This window comes from Pelobates fuscus, chromosome 1 (genome assembly GCF_036172605.1).
Source record: "Pelobates fuscus isolate aPelFus1 chromosome 1, aPelFus1.pri, whole genome shotgun sequence".
NCBI lineage: Eukaryota > Metazoa > Chordata > Amphibia > Anura > Pelobatidae > Pelobates > Pelobates fuscus.
In genome coordinates, this window is record NC_086317.1 from 137,240,810 (window position 1) to 137,258,447 (window position 17,638).

The 17,638-nt window shown below is 40.1% G+C and overlaps 1 protein-coding gene across 2 annotated transcripts in view; it reads left to right on the forward strand.

Moving 5' to 3' along the window:
* The window catches only part of PHTF1 (putative homeodomain transcription factor 1), a 120,238-nt gene that overhangs the window by 36,773 nt on the left and 65,827 nt on the right, over window positions 1-17,638 (forward strand). For both annotated transcript variants that reach the window (XM_063450632.1, XM_063450638.1), the window contains 4 exons: window positions 3,136-3,205; window positions 6,835-6,993; window positions 10,767-10,923; window positions 11,018-11,116. In XM_063450632.1, coding sequence (XP_063306702.1) covers window positions 3,136-3,205; window positions 6,835-6,993; window positions 10,767-10,923; window positions 11,018-11,116 — 485 coding nt within the window. The remainder of the gene's footprint in view (window positions 1-3,135; window positions 3,206-6,834; window positions 6,994-10,766; window positions 10,924-11,017; window positions 11,117-17,638) is intronic.

Here is a 17,638-nt window from a genome sequence, read left to right on the forward strand (position 1 = left end):
TAGGAAAGCGGTCAACTCAAATGCGTTTTTTTTTTTAAATATAATAAATAATAATTTCGTCAAGTTTTGAAAGGAAGTATTTTTTTTTTTAAATGGTAGTATATGTAAAAATAAATAAATAAAGAATGAGAGAGAGAGAAAAAGTCCATCTCTACCTTTTAGTATTTCACCGGATCCTGCAGCCATATACATAGACCTTGGGTCAGAGAGGGTTTGGAAACCAACAGTCCCAGTGTTTTTCACTAAAGTGAGACTGTAAGGTGAATTAAAAGTGAGTTTCAAATTAAAAGGACATTTTACAAATAGCCAAACTGGACTAATTCTTCTTCTGAGATTTATATCAATATTTTTTTTCTTTATATCATATGGGCCATTATACCTTTTAGATTTTATGTACTCTTGCAGATTTCATGTTAACGTTGAAGTTAATTTAATGTACTTCCATATCGTGAGTCTTCTTTCTGTATTATCTCGGTTACTTACCCTTTATTCTATTGAACACTATTGATGATACAATTGGTCACAGTACCTTTAAGACTTTGATATTTTGTTCTAGTAGGCCCCATGCCATGTTTTATATTTTGCTCTTGCATGTGTTTGTCTTAACATGTGATGTTATTTGTTAATTAACTTAATTGGGGTTATTTAAACACTTGTGTTATTCTGTATCCCTTATACATGATTAAGGCTCTGCTAATCTTGTGAGGTGGTGAACCCATGAATAAACTTACCTTCATTCCTGGAGTGTTGCCTGTGTTTTTCAACTTCCGTAATTCTTCTTCTACGTCAGCCATGCTTGACTATTCTGGGCTTCCATATGAAATTTGGTTAGAATTCACAGTGAATTCTCTAGTAAATAACCATGCAATTCTCTATGATGTTGCCTGCTTCACTCCCTGCGCAGAAACAGGGAAGAATACAATGCTTTCAAACATATATACTAAAGGCAGGGGGGAGTTTTATTCTCTTATTTTTCACATATACTTTATTTAAAAAAAAAAAAAAAATTAACAAAAGTTATTTTCAAAACTTGATGAAAGGATTATTCAATTGTCCTTTGTGATATATCAAGGATGTGCTTGGATAGGTGATTTGAAAATATACTTGAGAGAAAGAGCTGGCTTACATTCCTAAAGATGTTATCTGCTAAGTTATGTGTATCTGAATTCCAAAATTCCTAAATAAATCGCTTTTATATTTCTCTTCACCTCTCCAGACACACTGCTCTTTCTCCTGTGTTCTTTATTACACTTCATCCTAGATATTCGTCTATTGTTTCTTTTGACTTTCTTTTGTCAGTTACATGGTGCAGAATATCTCTGTTAAATTAATATTTTACTGCTATAAAAATTAGAATAATAATTTAATATTTTTGCACATTTTAGGATTAGCTGGCATTATAACACATTGTATAGTAAACACAAAAAAAATTCGTTTCATTACAGTTTGCAAAATCATATTTATGTCAATGCTTAATCTGCTTTTGACTGCTCTTCATCTTATGAATTTGCACTTTGACTTTAATGGGTACACGGCTGGTAAACTTAATGCTCTAAAATGCACCGCGAACGGAAAGCCTACTGTCCACTGCAAGTTATGAGCAAACAAATTATTAGCATTTATATAACGCCAACATATTTACAGCTCATTACAATTATAGATATTGGATTTTTAGAAATAAAGAAGACTCTGCTCATACAAGCTTACAGTCTATGAGGATTTGATGTAGGTGAATTTGTACTGTCAGATATCTTGCCCAGAGACACTTACTGTTGAGGTATTTTGGGTTTCTGTCTTCTAAAACATTACCAGGCATGGTAAACAGCCAATACACCCATCAGCTACAACATTAAATCCACTGACAGGTGAAGTGAATAATATTGATTATATCATTACAATGGCACCTGTCAAGGGGTGGGATATATTAGGCAGCAAGTGAACAGTCAGCTCTTAAATTGCATGTGTTGGAAGCAGAATACATGGAATATTTTAAGATCTTAGTGACTTTGAAAAGGGCCAAATAGTGGTGGCTAGACAACAGAGTCAAAACTTCTCCAAAAACACAAGTTTTCTGTGGTGTTCCCAGTATGCACTGGTTAGTACCTACCAAAAGTGATACAAGCAAGGACAACTGATTAACTGCCGGGAGGGTCATGGATGCCCAAAGTTCATCGATGCACATGGGGAACGAAGGCTAGCCTATCTTGTCCGATCACACAAAACAGCTACTGTAGCTGAAATTTCTGAAAAATTTAATGCTGGCCATGATAGAATTTTGTCAGAACACTAGGTGCATCACAGTCTGCTATGTATGGGGCATTATGCTCTAAACTACGTGCTGCTTGGAAACCTTGGCTCCTGGTATTCATGTGGATGTTAGTTTTCATGTACCACGTATCTAGATATTGTCGCAGACCAAGTACACACTTTCATGTCAATGATGTTCCCTGATGGCAGTTGCCTCTTACAGAAGGATAATTCATCCTACCACACTGTAAAAAATGTTCAGGAATGGTTTGAGCAACATGACAAATAGTTCAAAGTGTTGCATTGGCCTTCACATTCCCGTAGATCTCAATCTGATTTAGCATAAGTGGAGTGTGCTTGAAGAACAAAACCGATCCATGGAGCCCCACCTTGCAACGTGCAGGACTTAAAGGATCTGCTTCTAATGTCCTAGTGCCAGATACCACAGAATACTTTCAAGTCTTGTGTAGTATGTCTCAATACATCATAGCTGTTTTGGAAGCACATGGCGGACGTACACAATATTAGGCAGGTGGTTTTAAGTCTGTGGAAGATCAGTGTATATATAAAATTGACATGGGAATTGCAAATGGTTGGCAAAATAACTGTACAGGAAAAACTCTTTAGACCATTTTTTTCCCATTATGTTGGCCTAAAATATGCAATCCCATAAAATGTATGAGGGGATAATATATGAATATATACATTACAGATGCACATATCAGAAAAATATAGAAGCTGAATATGTTGTAATTTTCTTTTTATGATCCACTCCACCTGCAATATATTGAAGTAAACTAAAAAACAAACAAGAATATTTTAGAAAATGAGACTGCCCAATATAAGAAGGAGTTCTGACAGTATTTTTTGTATGTGTATGTTTTTCAGGGTTTTTATAACAAAACGAAAAAGATGGTCCATATAAAATCAGATTTAATAGATGTTGACCTGGTCAGAGGTAAGTGAAGGATATGTCACCAGGTCAATAATGACTTTTGGTGCTCTGATCCCTGATGAGCTCCCGAGAGAGTGCCTATCAACATATTGTGCCATGCAACCTATTGCCCACTAATGAACAAAAAAGGAACAAAGGGCACTGCCTATAGAGTATATATAGGTGTATACCGTTATATTGATATAGAATGAAAATAAAAATAAAAATAAAAAATATATTTATTGGTGAACAAGATACAAGGTGATTATTTCGTACATCCACTCCTGAGCCGTCTGTATAAATACATACAGGGGCATACAGAGATACTATGCAGAAATAAAAAGGTTTAAAAGGACAGTTAACAGCACCTAGATCACAGCTGTTCTCAGATCTTACACTGTCTCCACCGTTACAGTTAATAGTACTCTTGGCAGTTAGTCCTGCTGCACAAAATTTGTAACTGTAAACAAGGTATGGGAGACTAAAGTCGTCTGAGTTATTCTCAGATCTTACACTGTCTCCACCGTTACAGTTAGTAGTACTCTTGGCAGTTAGTCCTGCTGCACAAAATCTGTAACTGTAAACAAGGTGCAAGAGACTTAAGTCGTCTGAGTGGGGTCTCTTCCGTTAAGGTAATGGTATCTCAATATAGTTTTCAAAAGCAAAGGTATCAACTGTAATTGGAATTACCACGGGAGACCCGTGCTGCCTGAATGCTGAGTTATAAGGCTGCAAGCTATGGTAGTGGTACGTTCGAATCCTGCAATAGACTCTACTCCGGGTGCTAGATAGTGAATTACCCCAAATATAGTGTAGAGAAAAGACAGAGAAAAGAAGATATATCTCTGTGCCTTCAAGGGCACCTACCAGATAAGAGAGCTAACTACAGGAAAAAGAAAGGTACAGAAGGAGAGAGGTATTTAAATAAATCACAGAGTAGTTAAATAGTAAATACTAACTGTGCCTTCAAGGGCACCTTCCTTTTAAGTCACTAGCTGGCTTGCGTCTAAATAACTAGAATCTCAACACAATAAAGTATATGTGCATGTGTTAAACACATAAATAGTGTTATAACCACAATCAGTGTCAGTGGCTATAACCTTGGTGTCCCTCCCGATACACCCGCAACCTATATAGATATCGTTAATAATCGTAATATTCTTAGGTATTGACTGCTGGTGCAGAGGGTATAATTCTTAGGAGAGACCAGAAAAAACCCCGACGCGCGTTTCGCCGGTAAGGCGGCTTTTCAAGGGGGACGAGATCGTGTACCAGTGGGCTATTAAATAGGGCGCCCAAACCTATTGATTGAAAACACGAGAACGTTGACGTCATCAGTGTCAGGTAACTACTCTGTGATTTATTTAAATACCTCTCTCCTTCTGTACCTTTCTTTTTCCTGTAGTTAGCTCTCTTATCTGGTAGGTGCCCTTGAAGGCACAGAGATATATCTTCTTTTCTCTGTCTTTTCTCTACACTATATTTGGGGTAATTCACTATCTAGTACCCGGAGTAGAGTCTATTGCAGGATTTGAACGTACCACTACCATAGCTTGCAGCCTTATAACTCTAAGACAGCATTCAGGCAGCACGGGTCTCCCGTGGTAATTCCAATTACAGTTGATACCTTTGCTTTTGAAAACTATATTGAGATACCATTACCTTAACGGAAGAGACCCCACTCAGACAACTTAAGTCTCTTGCACCTTGTTTACAGTTACAAATTTTGTGCAGCAGGACTAACTGCCAAGAGTACTATTAACTGTAACGGTGGAGACAGTGTAAGATCTGAGAACAGCTGTGATCTAGGTGCTGTTAACTGTCCTTTTAAACCTTTTTATTTCTGCATAGTATCTCTGTATGCCCCTGTATGTATTTATACAGACGGCTCAGGAGTGGATGTACGAAATAATCACCTTGTATCTTGTTCACCAATAAATATATTTTTTATTTTTATTTTTATTTTCATTCTATATCAATAAAACGGTATACACCTATATATACTCTATAGGCAGTGCCCTTTGTTCCTTTTTTGTTCACCAGTTTTCACGTAGGGTTAACCCCTTCACTGCCTTGATACCTTTACACCAGGCTTTAATTTTATGTAAACTATTGCCCACTAATTATTATTATTTTTATTTTTTTTATTCAAAAATAAGTTAAAGGACAACGGTCACCTCAAAACTATTTTTTAATATAATAATCCTCTAGTTGAATTTCAAAAGGAACATTTTTTTTGTGTGTTTTTTTTTTTTAATTAAGTATATTTAAACAAAATTAGAAACTCGTCCCTCCCTTTAGTACATGACAGGATCCTTCAACCTTATACATGCACCGTGGGTCAGACAGTGTTTGAAAACCAATAGTTAGTGTGTGATAATTGTTCAATTGACATTGCATGGGATAAGAACTTCCTAAACTTCTTATTAAACTAAATACGCTGTTCTGTAATATCTGTTTGAAAATTAAACATATTTTCATCGGAGCTGTTTCAGTCACAGCAAGGTGGAGTGGGGATGGGGCTGTATGAACAAACTGATTTAACTGCTAAATGGCAGATAATCGAGCACTGAGACTGCAGGGGCATGTTCTAGACATGTTCCACACCACTTAATTAAGCTAAAGTTGTTTTGGTGCTTCGAATAAACCTTTAATGTAATTACTCACTTCTCTCCTAATTCCCTGCATATATTAGATTTTGTTTTGAATTACAAAAATAAATCTTCACTAAGCCATCCCCTCTCTACCAGTGTACAGGCGCTTAATGATTTAGGAAACATAGCAACCAGAAATGACAGAGTAGGTAAGGCTCAGACCATTGTAGCGTATATATGTCAACTATAACAACAGCCTGCAATTCCCTATGTTGTTAGTTTTACTTAGTGTATGTAGACATTGTATTTGACCATTTTTAGTTATCACATTTTGTTACACCAGCATAATCTTTTAATTTGAAGGGGGGAATTATTTTTTTTTTTGGACCATAAAAATTAATAAATAAATAATAGAATAACTAATGTATAATATATTCCCTACTAAATCTATAGCCTAACAGACTGTTAGAATTAGGAGAATTGAAATGAATACTTTTTGAAGAAACTTGGATAGAAAATAAGTGCCCATGGTTCCAGAATGTTTGGCAGTATTCTGCATGATTATTGAGCTACACTTTCTCCCAGAAGAGCCTCACCCCCAACATATTGAAATATCAATATTCTTGTGGATATCCAGAGGCTTGCTTTATCCTCTTTATGGCTCCCTGTGTGATTCAATTTATGATGTCGGGAAAGGGAGATGTCAAGGTGGGTGTGTGCTGATTAGCAGCTGTCTTAATGCAGTGTTTACCAGGGGCAGATATTTTGATCCACAGCCCTCCAGGTAAAAAAAAAATATGGGGAAGCTTACTGCAATGTGCAGAGAACGTTTCAACTCTGGTGTCCCAATTAGAGCATGACAGGTGAGCCATACATGGAAGAATTGTGTGTAGAGTGATGTAACCTTTATATAAATTATTTAATTGTATTTATTGAACATTTGTAGATTGAAATCCTGCCATGTGCAAAGTTATTTGCAACCAAACATTTGTATAAATGACAATTCACTTTATATCGTAATCTAAACAGAGTCAGTGTTTTTATTGTCCTCTCTTTCAGGATCGACATTTGCCAAAGCCAAGCCCGAAAGCCCATGGACATCTCTCACTCCGAAAGGTTTAGTAAGGGTGGTGTTTTTACCATTGTTTAGCAAGTGGTGGATGCAGGTGACTAGTCCGGGGGTCTTCATCTGGTTGCTGGCCCTTTACATTATGCAAGGTACGAATCAAAGTGTAATTGTAGACCAACTTACAAAAGATAAAAGACATTTAAGAAACAAATGAGTGAACCTTCGGCACTCCAGATGTGAACTACATCTACCCTAACGCTTTGCCAGAATTATTGCTGTAAGAGGATTATGGGAGATGTAGTCCACAACATCTGGAGTGCCTACCATTGGTCTATACTATTGACTACTGCAAGGTGCATGTGAAGTACCTCTGCAGGGAAGATGGAATCATAGATAAGTAAAAATTGCCAGTAGTTTAATTATTATGGCTTCATCTGAATGCATGGAAATACTGAACGTTCCCCATAGATATGCAATGCATCTCTAGGAGAAGATGCTGATTGGCGCAGCAGGGAAATTGCCGCACATGCGCTCTAGCCCTACAGTGCTTCTCTATGGGATGCACTGGATTGGCTGAGATTGTCAGTATTGATGTTCTCAGAGGAGGAATGGCTGCTGTGGAGAGATCAGCACAACAAGGGGGAATTAAGGTGAGCAAATCGCTTTATTTTATAACTTCTGAAAAGGATGGAGGCTGAATCTAACCAGCTAGTATAACTCTCGAGCATTAGGAATACACATGGGTAATAGTGAATAGATCCCCCTGGATATACTTGAGGGGAAAAAAATAATCTTTTCTAGTTATTTACTTTTGATATTACGTTAGTATAACTAGTAATTGTTACAGGTAATACTTTCCATAGAAGCTGTATACTGTATTGTTAACGGCAGTAGAACAATATAAAGCTTTGGGTTTCTAAACGTGCATAAATAAAGCATGACTATAACAGCGATCAAACACAAAAAATCATACACTTTTAACTGTTTCAATGGCAGGCAGGCATGCGATGCCTCCCTTTTTTTTCATCCGGAACGGTCAAAATAGTTCAAGAAAGGATGAATATCATTTTCAAATCACAGTGATGTATGTCTACTTTGTCTTCCTGCTGCTTATGTTTTGCAAAATTCTGTAAAATCCATGTATTGTTTAACCTGTTCACAATCTCACTGGGTAATGTCCAAAGAAAGGCATCCTAAACGTAAATTAATTAGACTGTTAATTTATTTCTGTTTTTGAAGTCTAACAGACCTTTAGAAATATTTGAAAAGAATAAGATAAAACAGTCTCTCTGATAACGTCCCTTTGTAGTGTGCGTAGAAAACCGCTTTGTGCAGCCCGATAGAGTACAGAAAGCTGGTATAAAAGGCACTAATCCCTATGGGGTCATTCATTGAATGATTTTGGCCCATTTCACGAGTCCCCTTTTACACTCCCCCTTTTTTAATGGAATCAGAACCAATGATAAAACATAAGGTCAGTTTTTCTCTTTGACTAAAATTAGGTCAAATTTCAGGAACACTTTCTCTTATGTTATATATTTCTTTAGCAAAATGTGTTTTTTTTTAATGCTTCATATTCTACATAAAGAAAATGTTTAATTAAATGTGAAAGTTAAAGAAACATAATTGTAATAGTTTAAATATATATATATCTATTTCGAGTAGGACCTTAGTAAAAATGTTGTCTTGGGCACAGATGAGCTTTTCCCAAGAAATCACGTTTCCACTATTCTCCCAGAATTTCCAGCTTGACATGTAAATAAGCCCAGACAAACATCAGACTTCACAAAATTGTTAGAAAATACATATGTAATATATATATATATATATTTTAAATCATCTCAATGAAGTGGTCTGGGTGTTGTGGCCCTGTCTTTGTAGTCCTGCAAATGAAAACATTACCATTTTGTAGAAATGGCAATGTTTTTATTGCAGGGCTAAACACACCTCTAGTGGTGGACGTCTTCCTGAAAGTCACGAAAGGCGCTTCTGCTGCAACGACCAAGTTTGGCTTTCCTATGAGAAGCATGTGATTGGACGAGTGTGGCACTTGCCGCGTATGCGCTTCTCGGCAGCAATGATATGATAATTATTTGATTGAAAGAGAAGCATGAGATGAATCACCAGACAAGATGATGATGCGGGAGGAGGAGCTGTGATAAAGCACAGGAAAAAGGGTTAGTAAAACCCTTTATTTCCATTCTTATTAATTAAAGGGTTAATCCAACCACCGTGATCACTTTGGTGATTTGAAAATGGTGGTAGGAGCTTGGATGTGCAGTGTTTCTGCTTAAAACACTACACAGTCAGAGTTATTTCCACTTGTGGATCGGGACTAGTTACACTCCTGGTACACATGACCTTTGTTTTCCTTTTCCAATTTATATTTTAATTAAAAAATCCCACTCTACCTTCCAAAACCACTCTTACCCCAATCCCCTGTCTGAGAAGCCTGTGATTGGACTGCATGAGACCGCCGGGAGCTCTGGATTCAAGGTAAGTTTAAACTTTATTTTAAAAACAATGTCCAATAGGGCATTGTTTTACTAAAAAGGCTAATTGTGTAAAAGTAATCTTTAAAATTTAATGGAGCCATCTAATATAAATAGGGAGAATAACACTATACCATTAGAAATACATGTGTAAGGAAAACAATATTAAACGTTTTCTTAACTTCTCATTGAGTTAACATCACATTTAATATGTCAGGGTATTAATAAACATAAAAGAGTTATAAATGGCCGAATGAATAAACTTCATTTATATCAGGGTATTGGTAAATGTAATGTGAATATGCAGTTGGACAGACCGCTATTGATGGTTCTCTAGTCTAGCATTCCGCTTGTTTTAGAGTAGCTTCAGGTTACTGTCAGCAACATCTCTGAGTTTTGTTTGACATTTCCAGTGTCTCATCCTGTTAACGGCTTTCTGCTCATGATAAATCAGTTAACGTAAAGAGGATTACCCCACACTCAAGGTTAATGATCACATTCTCTTTAGCAGAGAGTATAGACAGATCCAGTCTGTAATCACCAGAAGGTGATTAAAAGAAAGGAGTACTCACTCAATTCTGCAGACTGATATTGCATTTTTAATCCCTAATATTGAACAATTATATTGTTGCTGGCGTGGCTTGCAATGCATTGTAAAGTTATCAGCTGTGGTTGTTGAACTTGAAACTGGGTCTCTCATGTACCAGAACAGACAAAAAATACAGACGGGGTTATTTACTAAAGTGAGAATTGTAGGTGTATTAGAGAGAATTTAAAGTGAATTTCACATTTTAGACTAAAATAACTGAAACATAGGTAACTTGGAGAAATATTCCAGTTCAGCTATTTTACTCTTAAATTTGAAATTCACTTTGAATTAATTTTGAATTCCTGGCAATTCTAACTGTAAAGATAGGTACTGCTTGGATGGAAAGGTAGTGTATTGTGTGTCTATAGAAAGGTACTTACTGCTGTATTAGTTCTGAAACCATCTTTAAGTCTCCTGTAATTTAAATAATCCACTGCTCTAGTAATTAAGCACATGTTTGGATTTCCCGATGTCTCAGCTCCCAGCGCTGTCATACGCTGGTTGATCCTCTGGCGAAACATCCATGGAATCAAAGCAATATGGATTCTTTAAACAAGTCAGAAGATTTATGTGAGCTCATGTTAGTCCAATTTACCACTCGCCACGTCTCACAGCTCAGCCTACTTTGTTTATTTCTTACTAATTAATACATGCCTCACTCATTTCCCATGGATGTACTGGCCCACGAGGCTTCATATTGGTTGTTTACATAAGGGTGTATGAGTTAATTTGGTGCTTGGAAGGTTATAGAATGTAAAGCCAAGCTGGATGCATGTGATGGCGAATGTTATGTTCACTACTACATTGTTACCTGTGTCCTCTGCTTTGTATATATTTGTAGTGAGCGCTGTTGTCCTGTACTCCATGGTACCAGTCGCTAGTCTGAGTGAGTTGATAGGACCAATGTGCCTTATGTTGCTACTAGGAACCGTTCACTGCCAAATTGTATCCACACAAAGCAATAAGGTGTCAGTTGCCTGCGGAGGGAACAAAACAAGGTAAGCGTAGAAAATGAAACGTAATGATGTTTCTCTGAATACTAATACAGGTATTTTAATGACCTTATTGTTAATAATTTTCTCTTACATTTAGAAAAATCCGCAAAACTTCAAGCAACAACGACAAAAGGGAAGTGAGGAAAAGCACAAAGGGATTTACTTGCAATCCAATTAACTCTTTCTTATATAATAAGTGAGTTCACAGTGGAGGATATCCTCATTTTTTTCACCTGACCAGATGTTACAGGGGCTCATTGAGCACCATAACCACTATTGCGCATTGTAGCGGCAATATGCTTTAAGTCTGTGGGCTCCATTACTCCGTTTTCATTTAAACCCTTTTTGGTGCAGTTTGTCAAAAAGTGTTGAGATATACTAATAATGCAACAATAAAATGAGAGTGCCTGAAGCAGGTTAACCCAGCCTATCACTAGCATCCAAAGTCCTACAGATTTGCAAATGATAAAGTGGAAATGTAATTTCTGCATTATCAACATGGCTACATAAAGGACAGCTTTGGATGCTGAAGAAAACCTTGGTTTCTTTTAAACTGCTTGAAAAGAGCTGTAATCTTAGAGCACCATAACAACTTCAAACTGAAATGTAGGTGTTATACTATAACTGTAAAATATGACATTGTGGAGTGGCAAGTGCTCCTGGATGTCTTGGATAAAAACCTAGAAGAGATTTATCATAAATAATTAACTTATATAGTAATAAAAATTGTATTGCCGGGGGGCGGAGCCTGACCGGGGAGCTGAGCAGACACGCTTTCTGCGAGCTCCTGAGCCTGGACCCGATTTTCGGCGACAAACAGGGGTATTCTTGCCTGAATTGGTCCTGCCAACACAGCAACCGGCACTATGCGAACTGGGGCACAGAATGACACCATGCAAGCCTACACATTCGCTGAGAAACCGGGCCGGGAACTCTGGGCCTACGACGCATGGGGTAAGGGAGAGACGGCCGCTTTCCTGACCCGCCAAAACGAGCAGCACCCGCAGCATCGGGCCTCCCAACCCCCCCCCCCAGGACCAGAGGGGGTTATCCTGGTCCACACAAGCGTACACCCGAAGCCTGAATTAATTGTCATGGGTGAGAACAGCCGAGAGCGCGAAACACGAGACCAAGCGACCGCACCTAAAATGGCGGCGACAGGCCCAATTATGGACCAAACCTCAATCCGACCTCTGCACGAGCGGCTTGACGCCCTGCTGAACCGGTTCTGGAAGATGCTGGAGGAGCGGACGACGCACCAAACCTCTGATTGCATGGAGGAGCCGAAACAGCCCCAAACTGCGAGGCAGAGTGGGCAGACCCCAGGAACGACCGCCACGCACCGACGGGCGGTACACACACCCGGGCAGGGGTACGTTTGGAGAATCCCTCCTATACACCGACCACATCGCCGGAGAGCCGCCCGCCGCTGGCGGCGGAAGACCACCAGGACCCTCCTCAGCGCCCGATATGGGAAAGACCCGGCCCCAAGAGGCAACCGAGTCTGTGGACAAAAGGTGCCAACCCCACACTTTGCCCGGGGGAAGGGAGGAGCCCCCTGCAGCAGCAATCACTTCCACTCCTCGCTGACCCACCTGCAGTCACTGCCGGCAACACTACCCAGAGGGAGCTGGCGCGACCCACGCCTACCCGGCCACGCAAGCGGAGCCACCAGAACGGGCATCGGGTGAAGCAATCCATGAACCTGCAGGTTGCGGCCCCATCCATCAATCCAGCCCGCGACGCTGAAACTGCTATTTGACCAACCGAACTATAGACTTTTAAGCATCTACTACCACACATTAACATGACGCAGTGTGTAACTTAGCTATATCTTAGCAAACATTGTGGCCATATACCCTGGCAAAGAGCGGTGAGCTTTGATCGTTTTTAATTGTGATAATATGTGCAGTGGTATTAACAAGACGCACTAAAAGTTTACCTGAACCAACTGCATAATTATAACGTTAGGTCACGGTTATTGTGTTTCTTATTACAAGTCTATAACTGAACTGCACCGCATCATTTTAGTTTTACACTGTATCCTGCTACCCAGTAGGCGCAGCTCTAACTTAGCGACAGCTCAGAGAGTAAATTTACTGCCATATCTCTGCCCAGCCAATGCTGAGGTTGACAAGCTTGATTAGCCTATTATCCTGTACCACTCTTGGGCCCGAATAAGTCCCCTCTGGATGACCTTTAAGATCTTCCTGGTATTAAGCCTGGCGCAACTTCCCAGCGTGATTATACCCATGTTTTAGTAGACCATTTATCAGCCTGTCTCAGCCAAGAACCTGCGTTATTAAGCCGTTTATATCATCTGTACTGTTTCTCACCTTGGCATATTTTCTTTAAATTGTACATTTTACGTTAAGCTGGATCTGTTATTCTTAAATTTTGAGTTTACTTGTTAACCGACACAAAATAAGCCTGAAATTTCTATGTATTTACGTGACGAAATTTGGCAAAACACCTGTGCGCACATGTTTTCAAAATGTCGTAGCTTGTGCATAGCTTACCTTACCTGACCAGTGTCACTAATGCTGAACTAGCCAGACCTGCTTGCATATTGCAGTTAGCATGTACCTAGCATAAGTAACTAATGGTTTTTTGTTGTTTTTTTTTTATCTATGTGTAATCTATCGCCTGACTAGCATGACCTAGCGAGATATTAATCCGGATCCTACGATCCTTAGCTTGTAATTTCAAATTGGAGTTTAACTACGTTACTTTAAAAAAAAAAATTAGGCATTGAAAATCTGGAAATGTACTTTAACTTTGTGTATTGTTGTACCGACCCTATAATGTAACTCGCTTTAACGTTTCCTCCGTCTTCTCTTCTGTACCCCATACTATATGCCTTAATAAAAATCAGATTGACAAAAAAAAAAAAAAAAATTGTATTGCCGTTTCACAACAAAAACAGCTGTCCAGGAAAATATAACATCAAACGTTCAAGAAAACAACTATTAAAGTGCCTCTGCCTCTATCTGGGGATATTGCATAATTTGCAAAGACTCACGATGGTGACAACAACACTGTTGGCCGGAAAGGGGAGGGGGGGCAAGAAAAGAGATTTACTTACCTGAACCTGTCTCTCACATGCACTGCCATATTGATCCGCCTCATCCTCTTCAGTATCTGTTGTTGACTTCAGCGCTGTACTCTCTCTCACGCCTCCTTCACAGACAGACCATATTTTTTAACTACATCAGTTAGTGGTGATGGCTGAGTAAAATTCCAACACAATCAATTTGAGTATTTCATAAAGATCTTTATGAAATACTCAGTTTGGAGGGGGAGACAGAGCCACTTTAATATGTGAATATTTGCTACTAGGTCATGTTATTTTGGTCATGGCTTTAATTTTAAATTGGTATTTTTATTTATTACTACAACTTTTCTTGATGACATCATTATATATATATATTTTAGTTAGCAGGGGTCAGTGACCCTTAAGCAGTGCATGACAGGCTGTTGAGATTGTTCCCTACCAGATGTGTTGCTGGGTCCAGAAATACTGTCACCTGTGACTTGGAGTGTGGGAGAAATTCTATGTGACTTGCTGATAGCAAATTATGTCTAAAGTCATGTTGCTCTGAGTATTATTACTGAGGAGCTCTGCTATACACTCCGATACAGCAACAATATGGAGCTCCTAGTAAAGAGGGACATTAGGATAGAAAAGAGGGACTTTGGGATTTGGACCCACAATAGGGAATGTCACTCCTAAATAGGGACATTTGGGATGTATGCACTCTGCCCCTTTACCTCTTGGGCTTTCCTTAAAGGGACACCATAGTCACCTGAACAACTTTAGCTTAATGAAGCAGTTTTGGTGTATAGAACATGCCCCTGCAGCCTCACTGCTCAATCTTCTGCCATTTGGGAGTTAAATCCCTTTGTTTATGAACCCTAGTCACACCTCCCTGCATGTGACTTGCACAGCCTTCCATAAACACTTCCTGTAAAGAGAGCCCTATTTAGGCTCTCTTTATTGCAAGTTCTGTTTAATTAAGATTTTCTTATCCCCTGCTATGTTAATAGCTTGCTAGACCCTGCAAGAGCCTCCTGTATGCGATTAAAGTTCAATTTAGAGATTGAGATACAATTATTTAAGATAAATTACATCTGTTTGAAAGGGAAAACTGTTTTTTTTTTCATACAGGCTCTGTCAATCATAGCCAGGGGAGGTGTGGCTAGGGCTGCATAAACAGAAACAAAGTGATTTAACCCCTTAAGACCGGAGGGCGTACAATTACGTCCTTTTTTAAGCGGCTCTAAACGCCGCCGGGCGTAAATTGTACGCCCTCCGTTTTTTTTTTTACTTACCCGGTCGCCGGCGATCCCACGCCGGCGATCACGGTTTGGAGGACTCCCAGGGAGCCCCCCGCAGCACCTCCGTCCTCTTCAGCCCCCCTCGGGCCATGTGAGAGTGAGGTCCTTGCGAGGACCTCACAATCACATGGCCGGTATAGCTGGCTGAGGCATTGCCAGCAGGGGGACTGCCTGTAATGACAGGTAGTCCCCCTGCTGGCTGAAATCAAATAAAAATAAATTAAATAAGTGTAAAATATATATATATATATATATATATATATATATATATATATATACTTAGATCATATATATATATATATATATATATATATACACACATATACATACACACACATACACTGTCTAGGTGTATTTTAATATTAATATATATATATATATTAATATCAAATTACACGTAGACTGATACTGATTAAATATATATATAATTATTGTCATATATATATTTATATATAATATAAAAAAATATGTAAATACGTAAAAAAATAACATTAAAAAAATAATTAAAAATAAATTTTTAAAAAATATATAGGTGTGTTTTATTTCGTTCTAACTGTATTGTGATATTAATATATATATATTTATATCAAAATACACGTAGAACGAAATAATATATATATCTATATACATAAATATATACGTATATATCACTATATATATAACTATATATAAATAATATTAAAAAAAACTACTGTCCCCCCCGGCCCCCACCCCTGAGAGGTGGGTGGGGGCCCTAAAATTAACAATAATGGGGGGGACCTACTGTCCCCCTCACGGCCCCCACTCCTGAGCGGTGGGTGGGGGCCCTAAAATTAACAATAAGGGGGGGACCTACTATAGGCACCCAGACCACTTCAGCTTAATGAAGTGGTCTGGGTGCCAGGTCCATCTAGGGTTAACTCTGCCTGCTGTAAACATAGCAGTTTTTAGAGGAAAGAGAAACTGCTATGTTTATATTAGGGTTAATCCAGCCTCTAGTGGCTGTCTCATTGACAGCCGCTAGAGGCGCTTCCGCCGTCCATGCAAAGTGTGAGCTTTGCATGAGGACAGGGGCGGAATGAGAACCCTCAGGGCCCACGGGCAAAATAAATAAAGGGCCCCCTTACAGGCCCCACCCATGCTCCGCAGCAAGCCCCACCCTTGTTCCGCCTCCAGCCACATCCTACACAATCTTTAGACACAAGGAACAAAGGTGCAATAATCCCCAATCCCCAATTGAGGACTAATGGGCCATGGAGGGGGGTCTTTCTAGCAGATGCCATCTCAGCGTCCATTAGATAGCCTCTGCTGGAAACAGTCGCCTCCAGGCCCCAGTAGAGACTACAATTGAGGGCTAATGGGCCATGGAGGGGAGGTCTTTCTAGCAGAGGCTATCTCAGTGTCCTTTAGAGAGTGTTAGAAAGAATCTACTCCAGGCCCCATTAGAGACTACAATGGAGTCTAATGGGGGCCTGGAGGGGGTTCTCTCCAACACTCTGGTTCCTATTTACAATATAGCAACACAACATAGCTTGCTGATACCTAGGCCAAGTTGGCTCCTCTTACCTTAATTACTGTTGCTGGCTGGCAGTCTGTGGGCTTGCTGGAAGGCTGTGGGCTTGCTGGCTGCGGCTGGTAGGCTGTGGCTTCCTGGCAGGCTGTGGGCTTGCTGGCTACTGCCGGCAGGCTGTGGGCTTGCTGGCTACTGCCGGCAGGCTGTGGGCTTGCTGGCTACTGCCGGCAGGCTGTGGGCTTGCTGGCTACTGCCGGCAGGCTGTGGGCTTGCTGGCTACTGCCGGCAGGCTGTGGGCTTGCTGGCTACTGCCGGCAGGCTGTGGGCTTGCTGGCTACTGCCGGCAGACTGTGGGCTTGCTGGCTACTGCCGGCAGACTGTGGCTTGCTGGCTGCGGCTGGCAGGCTGTGGCTTGCTGGCTGCGGCTGGCAGGCTGTGGCTTGCTGGCTGCGACTGGCAGGCTTTGGGCTTGCTGGCTGTAAGCCTGTGGCTTGCTGTAGGTCTGTGGGCTGGCTACTGGCCTGTGGCTGGCTGCTGGCCTGTGGGCTGGCTGGCTGGTGGCCTGGTTGGCTACGGGGGCACGTGTAGATTATTTAAAGATATAATCCATGCACAATACCCACTGCTGCTCTGTGTAGTGGTTATGGTGCCAGGAGGGCCGGGACCCCCTCCCAGAGTAAGTAGTCAAAACGTTTAAGAACAGTTTAAAAACTTACCTGGGGTCTGCTGGGATATGGGGCTGTAGTAGGGTATAGGAGCAGTGGTGCAATGTGTGAGGGGTGCAGTGTGTGTGAAATGTTCAGTGTGTGTGTGTGGGGGGTGTAGTGTGTGAATTTGTAGGGTGTGTGTGGCAATGTTAGTATGGGGGGCTGTGTATGGGGGTTTGTG